Genomic DNA, 14241 nt, shown 5'->3' with positions numbered 1-14241 from the left:
TATCGTTCTCTTTCTAACTTATCACTCATTTTCTATATAAGCGATACACAAACGAGACGCACGATTATTGTGTTTTTAACAGTGACAGTGTGAAGTTGGAATTGTGAAAGAAAGATGGCTCGTACTAAGCAAACTGCTCGTAAATCAACTGGAGGAAAGGCCCCTCGGAAACAGTTAGCTACTAAGGCAGCACGTAAAAGTGCTCCAGCAACTGGTGGTGTGAAGAAACCTCATCGCTATAGGCCAGGCACTGTTGCCCTGCGTGAAATTCGTCGCTACCAGAAGAGCACAGAACTGCTTATTCGCAAGTTGCCGTTCCAGCGTTTAGTACGCGAAATTGCTCAAGACTTCAAGACCGACTTACGTTTCCAGAGCTCGGCTGTGATGGCCTTGCAGGAAGCTAGCGAAGCCTATCTAGTTGGCCTATTCGAAGATACAAATTTGTGTGCTATCCACGCTAAGCGTGTCACCATCATGCCCAAGGACATTCAACTGGCCAGACGTATTCGTGGGGAGCGCGCTTAAGTCTACCTCGTCTCTAATACATAAATATAAAAAAAAAATCGGTCCTTTTCAGGACCACAAAATATTTTAAACAAAGAGATTGATATTTTCCTATATACATCTTGAATTTAATGTACAAAAATCTGTCCATCATACCAAAAAAGACAACACTGTGATAGGAATAATCTAAAAACAAATTACATATTTTCTATCTCACCGAATTTCACTTGCAGTATCATGCTCGAAAAAAACTGTACGCGTTTGCCTATTGAGACATTTTCAGCTAGAATAGCAAAAAAGAGCTATTGGATATTTGCAAAAAATATTACTAGTCGGGATAGTATGGAATACTGATCCACTGCTGTAGCCAACAGATATTTAGTTATCTTTTTTATTTCATAAGGATGACGACTGTTTGATTACTATGTTAATTTTCTGAAATATGTATCTATATATGGACAATATTCTGATATTTAAAAATATTTTTAATTCCTTGAAAAAGAGATTTGTGGCCCTGAAAAGGGCCTTTTGCTTTTGTTTGCTTCCCGTACAATGCACATCTAGCTGAATTTTACTTGGAGCTGGTGTACTTTGTAACTGCTTTTGTTCCCTCACTGACAGCGTGCTTGGCCAATTCGCCGGGCAGCAAAAGACGTACTGCGGTTTGGATTTCCCGACTGGTAATAGTCGAGCGTTTGTTGTAGTGAGCCAAACGGGAGGCCTCGGCAGCAATACGCTCGAAAATGTCGTTAACAAAGCTGTTCATTATGCTCATCGCCTTTGACGAAATGCCGGTGTCAGGGTGGACCTGCTTGAGCACTTTGTAAATGTAGATAGCGTAGCTTTCCTTCCTCTTGCGCTTCTTCTTCTTGTCATTCTTGGTAATGTTTTTCTGAGCCTTACCAGCCTTTTTGGCTGCCTTCCCACTTGTTTTCGGCGGCATTATTATTCACAAACGTTCACTTTAATTCACTCCACAAATGTTTGACAGACACCCTACAGTTGCTTAGCATTTATACTTTTTTCGAACGACGCTTTCATGTTAACAGCCCGTTCAACTCTCTACTCTAAACTGAAGAAGTGGTTAGTTGAAAAAAGTATAAATACAATAGTCGTGAGGTTTGATGTCAATAACATTCGATATTTGTGTGCTAGCAGTGAAACAGTGAAATAAAGAAAATAAGAAAATGTCTGGTCGCGGTAAAGGTGGAAAAGTGAAGGGAAAGGCAAAGTCGCGTTCTAACCGTGCTGGTCTTCAGTTTCCCGTTGGTCGTATTCACCGCCTCCTTCGTAAGGGCAACTATGCTGAACGTGTAGGTGCCGGTGCTCCTGTCTACTTGGCTGCCGTTATGGAATATTTGGCCGCTGAAGTTTTGGAGTTGGCTGGCAATGCTGCACGCGACAACAAGAAAACCAGAATTATCCCTCGCCATTTGCAATTGGCCATTCGTAACGATGAGGAGTTAAACAAACTGCTTTCGGGCGTCACCATTGCCCAGGGCGGTGTTTTGCCCAACATCCAAGCAGTTCTGTTGCCCAAGAAGACTGAAAAGAAGGCATAATTTGATGGTTCACTAAACTAAAAAAAACACAGCGTATACATTTGTAAATAGTCGAAACCAAGCGTCCTTTTCAGGACAACCCAAAATGTTAAAAAAGAGATTATCTTTTTATTCACTAAGGTAACAAAAATCGATTCAATAATATAAGGTACATCCTAGAGGTCAAAAGTACAGTCATCGTGTGCTAGTCAATAAATTTGTGCAATATTGTCTTACGTTTGTGATAGATTCAAAACAAGCACAAAATATGTCAAACAAACGAAGATCGGTGATTCTGGTTGATTTAAATTGAATTAAATGTTTTTGATCTCTTTTAATAAAATGGATTGGTGGTCCTGAAAAGGACCGATTGTGTCAACATAAATTCTACATTTTCTTTTTAACCGCCAAAACCGTACAGGGTACGGCCTTGTCTTTTCAGCGCATAAACAACATCCATGGCTGTGACTGTCTTCCTCTTAGCGTGTTCGGTGTATGTGACCGCATCACGGATGACATTCTCCAAGAAAACCTTTAGAACACCGCGAGTTTCCTCATAAATAAGACCAGAAATACGTTTTACGCCACCACGTCGAGCTAAACGCCGGATAGCTGGTTTCGTGATGCCCTGGATATTATCACGCAACACTTTGCGATGACGTTTGGCGCCGCCTTTACCCAAGCCTTTGCCACCTTTACCACGACCAGTCATTCTTCACTTTATATTTTTATTTAACTTAACACCACGAATGTCACTGAGGTACTAATGCTAGCTCTTCGGGCAGCGCTTATATTTATACCAAAAATATCCAAAACTCGAAAGAGTACAAGAATATTTCCATCTCGCTCACACCCTACCCTCGTAACATAATCGGCAAAGCGACGAACAGCGAATATATCGTTCTCTTTCTAACTTATCACTCATTTTCTATATAAGCGATACACAAACGAGACGCACGATTATTGTGTTTTTAACAGTGACAGTGTGAAGTTGGAATTGTGAAAGAAAGATGGCTCGTACTAAGCAAACTGCTCGTAAATCAACTGGAGGAAAGGCCCCTCGGAAACAGTTAGCTACTAAGGCAGCACGTAAAAGTGCTCCAGCAACTGGTGGTGTGAAGAAACCTCATCGCTATAGGCCAGGCACTGTTGCCCTGCGTGAAATTCGCCGCTACCAGAAGAGCACAGAACTGCTTATTCGCAAGTTGCCGTTCCAGCGTTTAGTACGCGAAATTGCTCAAGACTTCAAGACCGACTTACGTTTCCAGAGCTCGGCTGTGATGGCCTTGCAGGAAGCTAGCGAAGCCTATCTAGTTGGCCTATTCGAAGATACAAATTTGTGTGCTATCCACGCTAAGCGTGTCACCATCATGCCCAAGGACATTCAACTGGCCAGACGTATTCGTGGGGAGCGCGCTTAAGTCTACCTCGTCTCTAATACATAAATATAAAAAAAAAATCGGTCCTTTTCAGGACCACAAAATATTTTAAACAAAGAGATTGATATTTTCCTATATACATCTTGAATTTAATGTACAAAAATCTGTCCATCATACCAAAAAAGACAACACTGTGATAGGAATAATCTAAAAACAAATTACATATTTTCTATCTCACCGAATTTCACTTGCAGTATCATGCTCGAAAAAAACTGTACGCGTTTGCCTATTGAGACATTTTCAGCTAGAATAGCAAAAAAGAGCTATTGGATATTTGCAAAAAATATTACTAGTCGGGATAGTATGGAATACTGATCCACTGCTGTAGCCAACAGATATTTAGTTATCTTTTTTATTTCATAAGGATGACGACTGTTTGATTACTATGTTAATTTTCTGAAATATGTATCTATATATGGACAATATTCTGATATTTAAAAATATTTTTAATTCCTTGAAAAAGAGATTTGTGGCCCTGAAAAGGGCCTTTTGCTTTTGTTTGCTTCCCGTACAATGCACATCTAGCTGAATTTTACTTGGAGCTGGTGTACTTTGTAACTGCTTTTGTTCCCTCACTGACAGCGTGCTTGGCCAATTCGCCGGGCAGCAAAAGACGTACTGCGGTTTGGATTTCCCGACTGGTAATAGTCGAGCGTTTGTTGTAGTGAGCCAAACGGGAGGCCTCGGCAGCAATACGCTCGAAAATGTCGTTAACAAAGCTGTTCATTATGCTCATCGCCTTTGACGAAATGCCGGTGTCAGGGTGGACCTGCTTGAGCACTTTGTAAATGTAGATAGCGTAGCTTTCCTTCCTCTTGCGCTTCTTCTTCTTGTCATTCTTGGTAATGTTTTTCTGAGCCTTACCAGCCTTTTTGGCTGCCTTCCCACTTGTTTTCGGCGGCATTATTATTCACAAACGTTCACTTTAATTCACTCCACAAATGTTTGACAGACACCCTACAGTTGCTTAGCATTTATACTTTTTTCGAACGACGCTTTCATGTTAACAGCCCGTTCAACTCTCTACTCTAAACTGAAGAAGTGGTTAGTTGAAAAAAGTATAAATACAATAGTCGTGAGGTTTGATGTCAATAACATTCGATATTTGTGTGCTAGCAGTGAAACAGTGAAATAAAGAAAATAAGAAAATGTCTGGTCGCGGTAAAGGTGGAAAAGTGAAGGGAAAGGCAAAGTCGCGTTCTAACCGTGCTGGTCTTCAGTTTCCCGTTGGTCGTATTCACCGCCTCCTTCGTAAGGGCAACTATGCTGAACGTGTAGGTGCCGGTGCTCCTGTCTACTTGGCTGCCGTTATGGAATATTTGGCCGCTGAAGTTTTGGAGTTGGCTGGCAATGCTGCACGCGACAACAAGAAAACCAGAATTATCCCTCGCCATTTGCAATTGGCCATTCGTAACGATGAGGAGTTAAACAAACTGCTTTCGGGCGTCACCATTGCCCAGGGCGGTGTTTTGCCCAACATCCAAGCAGTTCTGTTGCCCAAGAAGACTGAAAAGAAGGCATAATTTGCTAGTTCACTAAACAAAAAAAAAACAGCGTATACATTTGTAAATACTCGAAACCAAACGTCCTTTTCAGGACGACCAAAAATGTCAAAAAGATTATATTTTCATTCAATAAGGTATCCGAAATCGACTCAATAATACAAAGTACTTGCTTGTCAGAGCTCAAAAGTACAGTCATCGACTAGTCAATAAAAATGTGCAATATTTTCATATCGAATGCGGTTGTCTTACGTTGGTGATAGTTAAGAAACAAGCACAAAATATGTGAAACAAACGAAGATCCGTGATTCTGGTCGATTGCTGGAGCAGTGTCGGGAGAAGTTTATTCTTAGATGAAGAAACGTTTGACAGCTTGACCATTGCCCAGGGCGGTTTTACCCAAAATCCAAGCAGTTCTGTTGCCCAAGAAGACTGAAAAGAAGGCATAATTTGATGGTTCACTAAACTAAAAAAAACACAGCGTATACATTTGTAAATAGTCGAAACCAAGCGTCCTTTTCAGGACAACCCAAAATGTTAAAAAAGAGATTATCTTTTTATTCACTAAGGTAACAAAAATCGATTCAATAATATAAGGTACATCCTAGAGGTCAAAAGTACAGTCATCGTGTGCTAGTCAATAAATTTGTGCAATATTGTCTTACGTTTGTGATAGATTCAAAACAAGCACAAAATATGTCAAACAAACGAAGATCGGTGATTCTGGTTGATTTAAATTGAATTAAATGTTTTTGATCTCTTTTAATAAAATGGATTGGTGGTCCTGAAAAGGACCGATTGTGTCAACATAAATTCTACATTTTCTTTTTAACCGCCAAAACCGTACAGGGTACGGCCTTGTCTTTTCAGCGCATAAACAACATCCATGGCTGTGACTGTCTTCCTCTTAGCGTGTTCGGTGTATGTGACCGCATCACGGATGACATTCTCCAAGAAAACCTTTAGAACACCGCGAGTTTCCTCATAAATAAGACCAGAAATACGTTTTACGCCACCACGTCGAGCTAAACGCCGGATAGCTGGTTTCGTGATGCCCTGGATATTATCACGCAACACTTTGCGATGACGTTTGGCGCCGCCTTTACCCAAGCCTTTGCCACCTTTACCACGACCAGTCATTCTTCACTTTATATTTTTATTTAACTTAACACCACGAATGTCACTGAGGTACTAATGCTAGCTCTTCGGGCAGCGCTTATATTTATACCAAAAATATCCAAAACTCGAAAGAGTACAAGAATATTTCCATCTCGCTCACACCCTACCCTCGTAACATAATCGGCAAAGCGACGAACAGCGAATATATCGTTCTCTTTCTAACTTATCACTCATTTTCTATATAAGCGATACACAAACGAGACGCACGATTATTGTGTTTTTAACAGTGACAGTGTGAAGTTGGAATTGTGAAAGAAAGATGGCTCGTACTAAGCAAACTGCTCGTAAATCAACTGGAGGAAAGGCCCCTCGGAAACAGTTAGCTACTAAGGCAGCACGTAAAAGTGCTCCAGCAACTGGTGGTGTGAAGAAACCTCATCGCTATAGGCCAGGCACTGTTGCCCTGCGTGAAATTCGTCGCTACCAGAAGAGCACGGAACTGCTTATTCGCAAGTTGCCGTTCCAGCGTTTAGTGCGCGAAATTGCTCAAGACTTCAAGACCGACTTACGTTTCCAGAGCTCGGCTGTGATGGCCTTGCAGGAAGCTAGCGAAGCCTATCTAGTTGGCCTATTCGAAGATACAAATTTGTGTGCTATCCACGCTAAGCGTGTCACCATCATGCCCAAGGACATTCAACTGGCCAGACGTATTCGTGGGGAGCGCGCTTAAGTCTACCTCGTCTCTAATACATAAATATAAAAAAAAAATCGGTCCTTTTCAGGACCACAAAATATTTTAAACAAAGAGATTGATATTTTCCTATATACATCTTGAATTTAATGTACAAAAATCTGTCCATCATACCAAAAAAGACAACACTGTGATAGGAATAATCTAAAAACAAATTACATATTTTCTATCTCACCAAATTTCACTTGCAGTATCATGCTCGAAAAAAACTGTACGCGTTTGCCTATTGAGACATTTTCAGCTAGAGTAGCAAAAAAGAGCTATTGGATATATTTTCCTATGTACATCTTGAATTTAATGTACAAAAATCTGTCCATCATACCAAAAAAGACAACACTGTGATAGGAATAATCTAAAAACAAATTACATATTTTCTATCTCACCGAATTTCACTTGCAGTATCATGCTCGAAAAAAACTGTACGCGTTTGCCTATTGAGACATTTTCAGCTAGAATAGCAAAAAAGAGCTATTGGATATTTGCAAAAAATATTACTAGTCGGGATAGTATGATCCTCTGATCCACTGCTGTAGCCAACGGATATTTAGTTATCTTTTTTATTTCATAAGGATGACGACTGTTTGATTACTATGTTAATTTTCTGAAATATGTATCTATATATGGACAATATTCTGATATTTAAAAATATTTTTAATTCCTTGAAAAAGAGATTTGTGGCCCTGAAAAGGGCCTTTTGCTTTTGTTTGCTTCCCGTACAATGCACATCTAGCTGAATTTTACTTGGAGCTGGTGTACTTTGTAACTGCTTTTGTTCCCTCACTGACAGCGTGCTTGGCCAATTCGCCGGGCAGCAAAAGACGTACTGCGGTTTGGATTTCCCGACTGGTAATAGTCGAGCGTTTGTTGTAGTGAGCCAAACGGGAGGCCTCGGCAGCAATACGCTCGAAAATGTCGTTAACAAAGCTGTTCATTATGCTCATCGCCTTTGACGAAATGCCGGTGTCAGGGTGGACCTGCTTGAGCACTTTGTAAATGTAGATAGCGTAGCTTTCCTTCCTCTTGCGCTTCTTCTTCTTGTCATTCTTGGTAATGTTTTTCTGAGCCTTACCAGCCTTTTTGGCTGCCTTCCCACTTGTTTTCGGCGGCATTATTATTCACAAACGTTCACTTTAATTCACTCCACAAATGTTTGACAGACACCCTACAGTTGCTTAGCATTTATACTTTTTTCGAACGACGCTTTCATGTTAACAGCCCGTTCAACTCTCTACTCTAAACTGAAGAAGTGGTTAGTTGAAAAAAGTATAAATACAATAGTCGTGAGGTTTGATGTCAATAACATTCGATATTTGTGTGCTAGCAGTGAAACAGTGAAATAAAGAAAATAAGAAAATGTCTGGTCGCGGTAAAGGTGGAAAAGTGAAGGGAAAGGCAAAGTCGCGTTCTAACCGTGCTGGTCTTCAGTTTCCCGTTGGTCGTATTCACCGCCTCCTTCGTAAGGGCAACTATGCTGAACGTGTAGGTGCCGGTGCTCCTGTCTACTTGGCTGCCGTTATGGAATATTTGGCCGCTGAAGTTTTGGAGTTGGCTGGCAATGCTGCACGCGACAACAAGAAAACCAGAATTATCCCTCGCCATTTGCAATTGGCCATTCGTAACGATGAGGAGTTAAACAAACTGCTTTCGGGCGTCACCATTGCCCAGGGCGGTGTTTTGCCCAACATCCAAGCAGTTCTGTTGCCCAAGAAGACTGAAAAGAAGGCATAATTTGCTAGTTCACTAAACAAAAAAAAAACAGCGTATACATTTGTAAATACTCGAAACCAAACGTCCTTTTCAGGACGACCAAAAATGTCAAAAAGATTATATTTTCATTCAATAAGGTATCCGAAATCGACTCAATAATACAAAGTACTTGCTTGTCAGAGCTCAAAAGTACAGTCATCGACTAGTCAATAAAAATGTGCAATATTTTCATATCGAATGCGGTTGTCTTACGTTGGTGATAGTTAAGAAACAAGCACAAAATATGTGAAACAAACGAAGATCCGTGATTCTGGTCGATTGCTGGAGCAGTGTCGGGAGAAGTTTATTCTTAGATGAAGAAACGTTTGACAGCTTGACCATTGCCCAGGGCGGTTTTACCCAAAATCCAAGCAGTTCTGTTGCCCAAGAAGACTGAAAAGAAGGCATAATTTGATGGTTCACTAAACTAAAAAAAACACAGCGTATACATTTGTAAATAGTCGAAACCAAGCGTCCTTTTCAGGACAACCCAAAATGTTAAAAAAGAGATTATCTTTTTATTCACTAAGGTAACAAAAATCGATTCAATAATATAAGGTACATCCTAGAGGTCAAAAGTACAGTCATCGTGTGCTAGTCAATAAATTTGTGCAATATTGTCTTACGTTTGTGATAGATTCAAAACAAGCACAAAATATGTCAAACAAACGAAGATCGGTGATTCTGGTTGATTTAAATTGAATTAAATGTTTTTGATCTCTTTTAATAAAATGGATTGGTGGTCCTGAAAAGGACCGATTGTGTCAACATAAATTCTACATTTTCTTTTTAACCGCCAAAACCGTACAGGGTACGGCCTTGTCTTTTCAGCGCATAAACAACATCCATGGCTGTGACTGTCTTCCTCTTAGCGTGTTCGGTGTATGTGACCGCATCACGGATGACATTCTCCAAGAAAACCTTTAGAACACCGCGAGTTTCCTCATAAATAAGACCAGAAATACGTTTTACGCCACCACGTCGAGCTAAACGCCGGATAGCTGGTTTCGTGATGCCCTGGATATTATCACGCAACACTTTGCGATGACGTTTGGCGCCGCCTTTACCCAAGCCTTTGCCACCTTTACCACGACCAGTCATTCTTCACTTTATATTTTTATTTAACTTAACACCACGAATGTCACTGAGGTACTAATGCTAGCTCTTCGGGCAGCGCTTATATTTATACCAAAAATATCCAAAACTCGAAAGAGTACAAGAATATTTCCATCTCGCTCACACCCTACCCTCGTAACATAATCGGCAAAGCGACGAACAGCGAATATATCGTTCTCTTTCTAACTTATCACTCATTTTCTATATAAGCGATACACAAACGAGACGCACGATTATTGTGTTTTTAACAGTGACAGTGTGAAGTTGGAATTGTGAAAGAAAGATGGCTCGTACTAAGCAAACTGCTCGTAAATCAACTGGAGGAAAGGCCCCTCGGAAACAGTTAGCTACTAAGGCAGCACGTAAAAGTGCTCCAGCAACTGGTGGTGTGAAGAAACCTCATCGCTATAGGCCAGGCACTGTTGCCCTGCGTGAAATTCGTCGCTACCAGAAGAGCACGGAACTGCTTATTCGCAAGTTGCCGTTCCAGCGTTTAGTGCGCGAAATTGCTCAAGACTTCAAGACCGACTTACGTTTCCAGAGCTCGGCTGTGATGGCCTTGCAGGAAGCTAGCGAAGCCTATCTAGTTGGCCTATTCGAAGATACAAATTTGTGTGCTATCCACGCTAAGCGTGTCACCATCATGCCCAAGGACATTCAACTGGCCAGACGTATTCGTGGGGAGCGCGCTTAAGTCTACCTCGTCTCTAATACATAAATATAAAAAAAAAATCGGTCCTTTTCAGGACCACAAAATATTTTAAACAAAGAGATTGATATTTTCCTATATACATCTTGAATTTAATGTACAAAAATCTGTCCATCATACCAAAAAAGACAACACTGTGATAGGAATAATCTAAAAACAAATTACATATTTTCTATCTCACCAAATTTCACTTGCAGTATCATGCTCGAAAAAAACTGTACGCGTTTGCCTATTGAGACATTTTCAGCTAGAGTAGCAAAAAAGAGCTATTGGATATATTTTCCTATGTACATCTTGAATTTAATGTACAAAAATCTGTCCATCATACCAAAAAAGACAACACTGTGATAGGAATAATCTAAAAACAAATTACATATTTTCTATCTCACCGAATTTCACTTGCAGTATCATGCTCGAAAAAAACTGTACGCGTTTGCCTATTGAGACATTTTCAGCTAGAATAGCAAAAAAGAGCTATTGGATATTTGCAAAAAATATTACTAGTCGGGATAGTATGATCCTCTGATCCACTGCTGTAGCCAACGGATATTTAGTTATCTTTTTTATTTCATAAGGATGACGACTGTTTGATTACTATGTTAATTTTCTGAAATATGTATCTATATATGGACAATATTCTGATATTTAAAAATATTTTTAATTCCTTGAAAAAGAGATTTGTGGCCCTGAAAAGGGCCTTTTGCTTTTGTTTGCTTCCCGTACAATGCACATCTAGCTGAATTTTACTTGGAGCTGGTGTACTTTGTAACTGCTTTTGTTCCCTCACTGACAGCGTGCTTGGCCAATTCGCCGGGCAGCAAAAGACGTACTGCGGTTTGGATTTCCCGACTGGTAATAGTCGAGCGTTTGTTGTAGTGAGCCAAACGGGAGGCCTCGGCAGCAATACGCTCGAAAATGTCGTTAACAAAGCTGTTCATTATGCTCATCGCCTTTGACGAAATGCCGGTGTCAGGGTGGACCTGCTTGAGCACTTTGTAAATGTAGATAGCGTAGCTTTCCTTCCTCTTGCGCTTCTTCTTCTTGTCATTCTTGGTAATGTTTTTCTGAGCCTTACCAGCCTTTTTGGCTGCCTTCCCACTTGTTTTCGGCGGCATTATTATTCACAAACGTTCACTTTAATTCACTCCACAAATGTTTGACAGACACCCTACAGTTGCTTAGCATTTATACTTTTTTCGAACGACGCTTTCATGTTAACAGCCCGTTCAACTCTCTACTCTAAACTGAAGAAGTGGTTAGTTGAAAAAAGTATAAATACAATAGTCGTGAGGTTTGATGTCAATAACATTCGATATTTGTGTGCTAGCAGTGAAACAGTGAAATAAAGAAAATAAGAAAATGTCTGGTCGCGGTAAAGGTGGAAAAGTGAAGGGAAAGGCAAAGTCGCGTTCTAACCGTGCTGGTCTTCAGTTTCCCGTTGGTCGTATTCACCGCCTCCTTCGTAAGGGCAACTATGCTGAACGTGTAGGTGCCGGTGCTCCTGTCTACTTGGCTGCCGTTATGGAATATTTGGCCGCTGAAGTTTTGGAGTTGGCTGGCAATGCTGCACGCGACAACAAGAAAACCAGAATTATCCCTCGCCATTTGCAATTGGCCATTCGTAACGATGAGGAGTTAAACAAACTGCTTTCGGGCGTCACCATTGCCCAGGGCGGTGTTTTGCCCAACATCCAAGCAGTTCTGTTGCCCAAGAAGACTGAAAAGAAGGCATAATTTGCTAGTTCACTAAACAAAAAAAAAACAGCGTATACATTTGTAAATACTCGAAACCAAACGTCCTTTTCAGGACGACCAAAAATGTCAAAAAGATTATATTTTCATTCAATAAGGTATCCGAAATCGACTCAATAATACAAAGTACTTGCTTGTCAGAGCTCAAAAGTACAGTCATCGACTAGTCAATAAAAATGTGCAATATTTTCATATCGAATGCGGTTGTCTTACGTTGGTGATAGTTAAGAAACAAGCACAAAATATGTGAAACAAACGAAGATCCGTGATTCTGGTCGATTGCTGGAGCAGTGTCGGGAGAAGTTTATTCTTAGATGAAGAAACGTTTGACAGCTTGACCATTGCCCAGGGCGGTGTTTTACCCAAAATCCAAGCAGTTCTGTTGCCCAAGAAGACTGAAAAGAAGGCATAATTTGATAGTTCACTTAACTAAAAAAAAAACAGCGTATACATTTGTAAATAGTCGAAACCAAGCGTCCTTTTCAGGACAACCCAAAATGTTAAAAAAGAGATTATCTTTTTATTCACTAAGGTAACAAAAATCGATTCAATAATATAAGGTACATCCTAGAGGTCAAAAGTACAGTCATCGTGTGCTAGTCAATAAATTTGTGCAATATTGTCTTACGTTTGTGATAGATTCAAAACAAGCACAAAATATGTCAAACAAACGAAGATCGGTGATTCTGGTTGATTTAAATTGAATTAAATGTTTTTGATCTCTTTTAATAAAATGGATTGGTGGTCCTGAAAAGGACCGATTGTGTCAACATAAATTCTACATTTTCTTTTTAACCGCCAAAACCGTACAGGGTACGGCCTTGTCTTTTCAGCGCATATACGACATCCATGGCTGTGACTGTCTTCCTCTTAGCGTGTTCGGTGTATGTGACCGCATCACGGATAACATTTTCCAAGAAAACTTTTAGAACACCACGAGTTTCCTCATAAATAAGACCAGAAATACGTTTTACGCCACCACGACGAGCTAAACGCCGGATAGCTGGTTTCGTGATGCCCTGGATATTATCACGCAACACTTTGCGATGACGTTTGGCGCCGCCTTTACCCAAGCCTTTGCCACCTTTACCACGACCAGTCATTCTTCACTTTATATTTTTATTTAACTTAACAACACGAATGTCACTGAGGTACTAATGCTAGCTCTTCGGGCAGCGCTTATATTTATACCAAAAATATCCAAAACTCGAAAGAGTACAAGAATATTTCCATCTCGCTCACACCCTACCCTCGTAACATAATCGGCAAAGCGACGAACAGCGAATATATCGTTCTCTTTCTAACTTATCACTCATTTTCTATATAAGCGATACACAAACGAGACGCACGATTATTGTGTTTTTAACAGTGACAGTGTGAAGTTGGAATTGTGAAAGAAAGATGGCTCGTACTAAGCAAACTGCTCGTAAATCAACTGGAGGAAAGGCCCCTCGGAAACAGTTAGCTACTAAGGCAGCACGTAAAAGTGCTCCAGCAACTGGTGGTGTGAAGAAACCTCATCGCTATAGGCCAGGCACTGTTGCCCTGCGTGAAATTCGTCGCTACCAGAAGAGCACGGAACTGCTTATTCGCAAGTTGCCGTTCCAGCGTTTAGTGCGCGAAATTGCTCAAGACTTCAAGACCGACTTACGTTTCCAGAGCTCGGCTGTGATGGCCTTGCAGGAAGCTAGCGAAGCCTATCTAGTTGGCCTATTCGAAGATACAAATTTGTGTGCTATCCACGCTAAGCGTGTCACCATCATGCCCAAGGACATTCAACTGGCCAGACGTATTCGTGGGGAGCGCGCTTAAGTCTACCTCGTCTCTAATACATAAATATAAAAAAAAAATCGGTCCTTTTCAGGACCACAAAATATTTTAAACAAAGAGATTGATATTTTCCTATATACATCTTGAATTTAATGTACAAAAATCTGTCCATCATACCAAAAAAGACAACACTGTGATAGGAATAATCTAAAAACAAATTACATATTTTCTATCTCACCAAATTTCACTTGCAGTATCATGCTCGAAAAAAACTGTACGCGTTTGCCTATTG

General features: G+C 40.5%; 17 protein-coding genes across 17 annotated transcripts; 9 read left to right on the top strand and 8 right to left on the bottom strand.

The window, feature by feature from the left end:
* Positions 1 to 63: 63 nt before the first annotated feature.
* Positions 64 to 576, top strand: LOC138910941 (histone H3). Its single transcript, XM_070207242.1, has one exon. The coding sequence runs from the start codon at positions 115 to 117 to the stop codon at positions 523 to 525; it is 411 nt and encodes a 136-aa protein (XP_070063343.1). The 5' UTR covers positions 64 to 114; the 3' UTR covers positions 526 to 576.
* A 443-nt stretch (positions 577 to 1019) lies between these two features.
* Positions 1020 to 1501, bottom strand: LOC116649815 (histone H2B). The gene has a single exon (XM_032432954.2). The coding sequence runs from the start codon at positions 1445 to 1447 to the stop codon at positions 1076 to 1078; it is 372 nt and encodes a 123-aa protein (XP_032288845.1). The 5' UTR covers positions 1448 to 1501; the 3' UTR covers positions 1020 to 1075.
* A 134-nt stretch (positions 1502 to 1635) lies between these two features.
* On the top strand, positions 1636 to 2406 carry LOC116649809 (histone H2A). Its single transcript, XM_032432945.2, has one exon. The coding sequence runs from the start codon at positions 1692 to 1694 to the stop codon at positions 2064 to 2066; it is 375 nt and encodes a 124-aa protein (XP_032288836.1). The 5' UTR covers positions 1636 to 1691; the 3' UTR covers positions 2067 to 2406.
* LOC6637215 (histone H4) lies at positions 2403 to 2813 on the bottom strand. The gene has a single exon (XM_002060497.4). The coding sequence runs from the start codon at positions 2755 to 2757 to the stop codon at positions 2446 to 2448; it is 312 nt and encodes a 103-aa protein (XP_002060533.1). The 5' UTR covers positions 2758 to 2813; the 3' UTR covers positions 2403 to 2445.
* Positions 2814 to 3004: 191 nt separating this feature from the next.
* On the top strand, positions 3005 to 3517 carry LOC6637001 (histone H3). The gene has a single exon (XM_032432991.2). The coding sequence runs from the start codon at positions 3056 to 3058 to the stop codon at positions 3464 to 3466; it is 411 nt and encodes a 136-aa protein (XP_032288882.2). The 5' UTR covers positions 3005 to 3055; the 3' UTR covers positions 3467 to 3517.
* A 443-nt stretch (positions 3518 to 3960) lies between these two features.
* On the bottom strand, positions 3961 to 4442 carry LOC6636998 (histone H2B). The gene has a single exon (XM_002060392.4). It carries the CDS (start codon positions 4386 to 4388, stop codon positions 4017 to 4019), a length of 372 nt encoding a protein of 123 aa, XP_002060428.1. The 5' UTR covers positions 4389 to 4442; the 3' UTR covers positions 3961 to 4016.
* A 134-nt stretch (positions 4443 to 4576) lies between these two features.
* On the top strand, positions 4577 to 5079 carry LOC6636997 (histone H2A). The gene has a single exon (XM_032432940.2). It carries the CDS (start codon positions 4633 to 4635, stop codon positions 5005 to 5007), a length of 375 nt encoding a protein of 124 aa, XP_032288831.1. The 5' UTR covers positions 4577 to 4632; the 3' UTR covers positions 5008 to 5079.
* A 692-nt stretch (positions 5080 to 5771) lies between these two features.
* Positions 5772 to 6182, bottom strand: LOC116649828 (histone H4). The gene has a single exon (XM_032432974.2). The coding sequence runs from the start codon at positions 6124 to 6126 to the stop codon at positions 5815 to 5817; it is 312 nt and encodes a 103-aa protein (XP_032288865.1). The 5' UTR covers positions 6127 to 6182; the 3' UTR covers positions 5772 to 5814.
* A 191-nt stretch (positions 6183 to 6373) lies between these two features.
* Positions 6374 to 6886, top strand: LOC138910939 (histone H3). The gene has a single exon (XM_070207238.1). The coding sequence runs from the start codon at positions 6425 to 6427 to the stop codon at positions 6833 to 6835; it is 411 nt and encodes a 136-aa protein (XP_070063339.1). The 5' UTR covers positions 6374 to 6424; the 3' UTR covers positions 6836 to 6886.
* Positions 6887 to 7537: 651 nt separating this feature from the next.
* On the bottom strand, positions 7538 to 8019 carry LOC116649814 (histone H2B). Its single transcript, XM_032432952.2, has one exon. It carries the CDS (start codon positions 7963 to 7965, stop codon positions 7594 to 7596), a length of 372 nt encoding a protein of 123 aa, XP_032288843.1. The 5' UTR covers positions 7966 to 8019; the 3' UTR covers positions 7538 to 7593.
* A 134-nt stretch (positions 8020 to 8153) lies between these two features.
* On the top strand, positions 8154 to 8656 carry LOC116649806 (histone H2A). Its single transcript, XM_032432939.2, has one exon. The coding sequence runs from the start codon at positions 8210 to 8212 to the stop codon at positions 8582 to 8584; it is 375 nt and encodes a 124-aa protein (XP_032288830.1). The 5' UTR covers positions 8154 to 8209; the 3' UTR covers positions 8585 to 8656.
* A 692-nt stretch (positions 8657 to 9348) lies between these two features.
* On the bottom strand, positions 9349 to 9759 carry LOC116649827 (histone H4). Its single transcript, XM_032432973.2, has one exon. The coding sequence runs from the start codon at positions 9701 to 9703 to the stop codon at positions 9392 to 9394; it is 312 nt and encodes a 103-aa protein (XP_032288864.1). The 5' UTR covers positions 9704 to 9759; the 3' UTR covers positions 9349 to 9391.
* A 191-nt stretch (positions 9760 to 9950) lies between these two features.
* Positions 9951 to 10463, top strand: LOC116649836 (histone H3). Its single transcript, XM_032432990.2, has one exon. It carries the CDS (start codon positions 10002 to 10004, stop codon positions 10410 to 10412), a length of 411 nt encoding a protein of 136 aa, XP_032288881.2. The 5' UTR covers positions 9951 to 10001; the 3' UTR covers positions 10413 to 10463.
* Positions 10464 to 11114: 651 nt separating this feature from the next.
* On the bottom strand, positions 11115 to 11596 carry LOC116649813 (histone H2B). The gene has a single exon (XM_032432951.2). It carries the CDS (start codon positions 11540 to 11542, stop codon positions 11171 to 11173), a length of 372 nt encoding a protein of 123 aa, XP_032288842.1. The 5' UTR covers positions 11543 to 11596; the 3' UTR covers positions 11115 to 11170.
* Positions 11597 to 11730: 134 nt separating this feature from the next.
* LOC116649810 (histone H2A) lies at positions 11731 to 12233 on the top strand. The gene has a single exon (XM_032432946.2). It carries the CDS (start codon positions 11787 to 11789, stop codon positions 12159 to 12161), a length of 375 nt encoding a protein of 124 aa, XP_032288837.1. The 5' UTR covers positions 11731 to 11786; the 3' UTR covers positions 12162 to 12233.
* Positions 12234 to 12924: 691 nt separating this feature from the next.
* On the bottom strand, positions 12925 to 13323 carry LOC116649824 (histone H4). Its single transcript, XM_032432969.2, has one exon. It carries the CDS (start codon positions 13280 to 13282, stop codon positions 12971 to 12973), a length of 312 nt encoding a protein of 103 aa, XP_032288860.1. The 5' UTR covers positions 13283 to 13323; the 3' UTR covers positions 12925 to 12970.
* A 206-nt stretch (positions 13324 to 13529) lies between these two features.
* On the top strand, positions 13530 to 14042 carry LOC138910957 (histone H3). Its single transcript, XM_070207431.1, has one exon. The coding sequence runs from the start codon at positions 13581 to 13583 to the stop codon at positions 13989 to 13991; it is 411 nt and encodes a 136-aa protein (XP_070063532.1). The 5' UTR covers positions 13530 to 13580; the 3' UTR covers positions 13992 to 14042.
* Positions 14043 to 14241: the final 199 nt, after the last annotated feature.

This window comes from Drosophila virilis, chromosome 2 (genome assembly GCF_030788295.1).
Source record: "Drosophila virilis strain 15010-1051.87 chromosome 2, Dvir_AGI_RSII-ME, whole genome shotgun sequence".
Classification (NCBI taxonomy): Eukaryota; Metazoa; Arthropoda; class Insecta; order Diptera; family Drosophilidae; genus Drosophila; species Drosophila virilis.
Note: the sequence above shows the minus strand (reverse complement) of the source record. Positions and strands in the feature narration are given on the sequence as shown.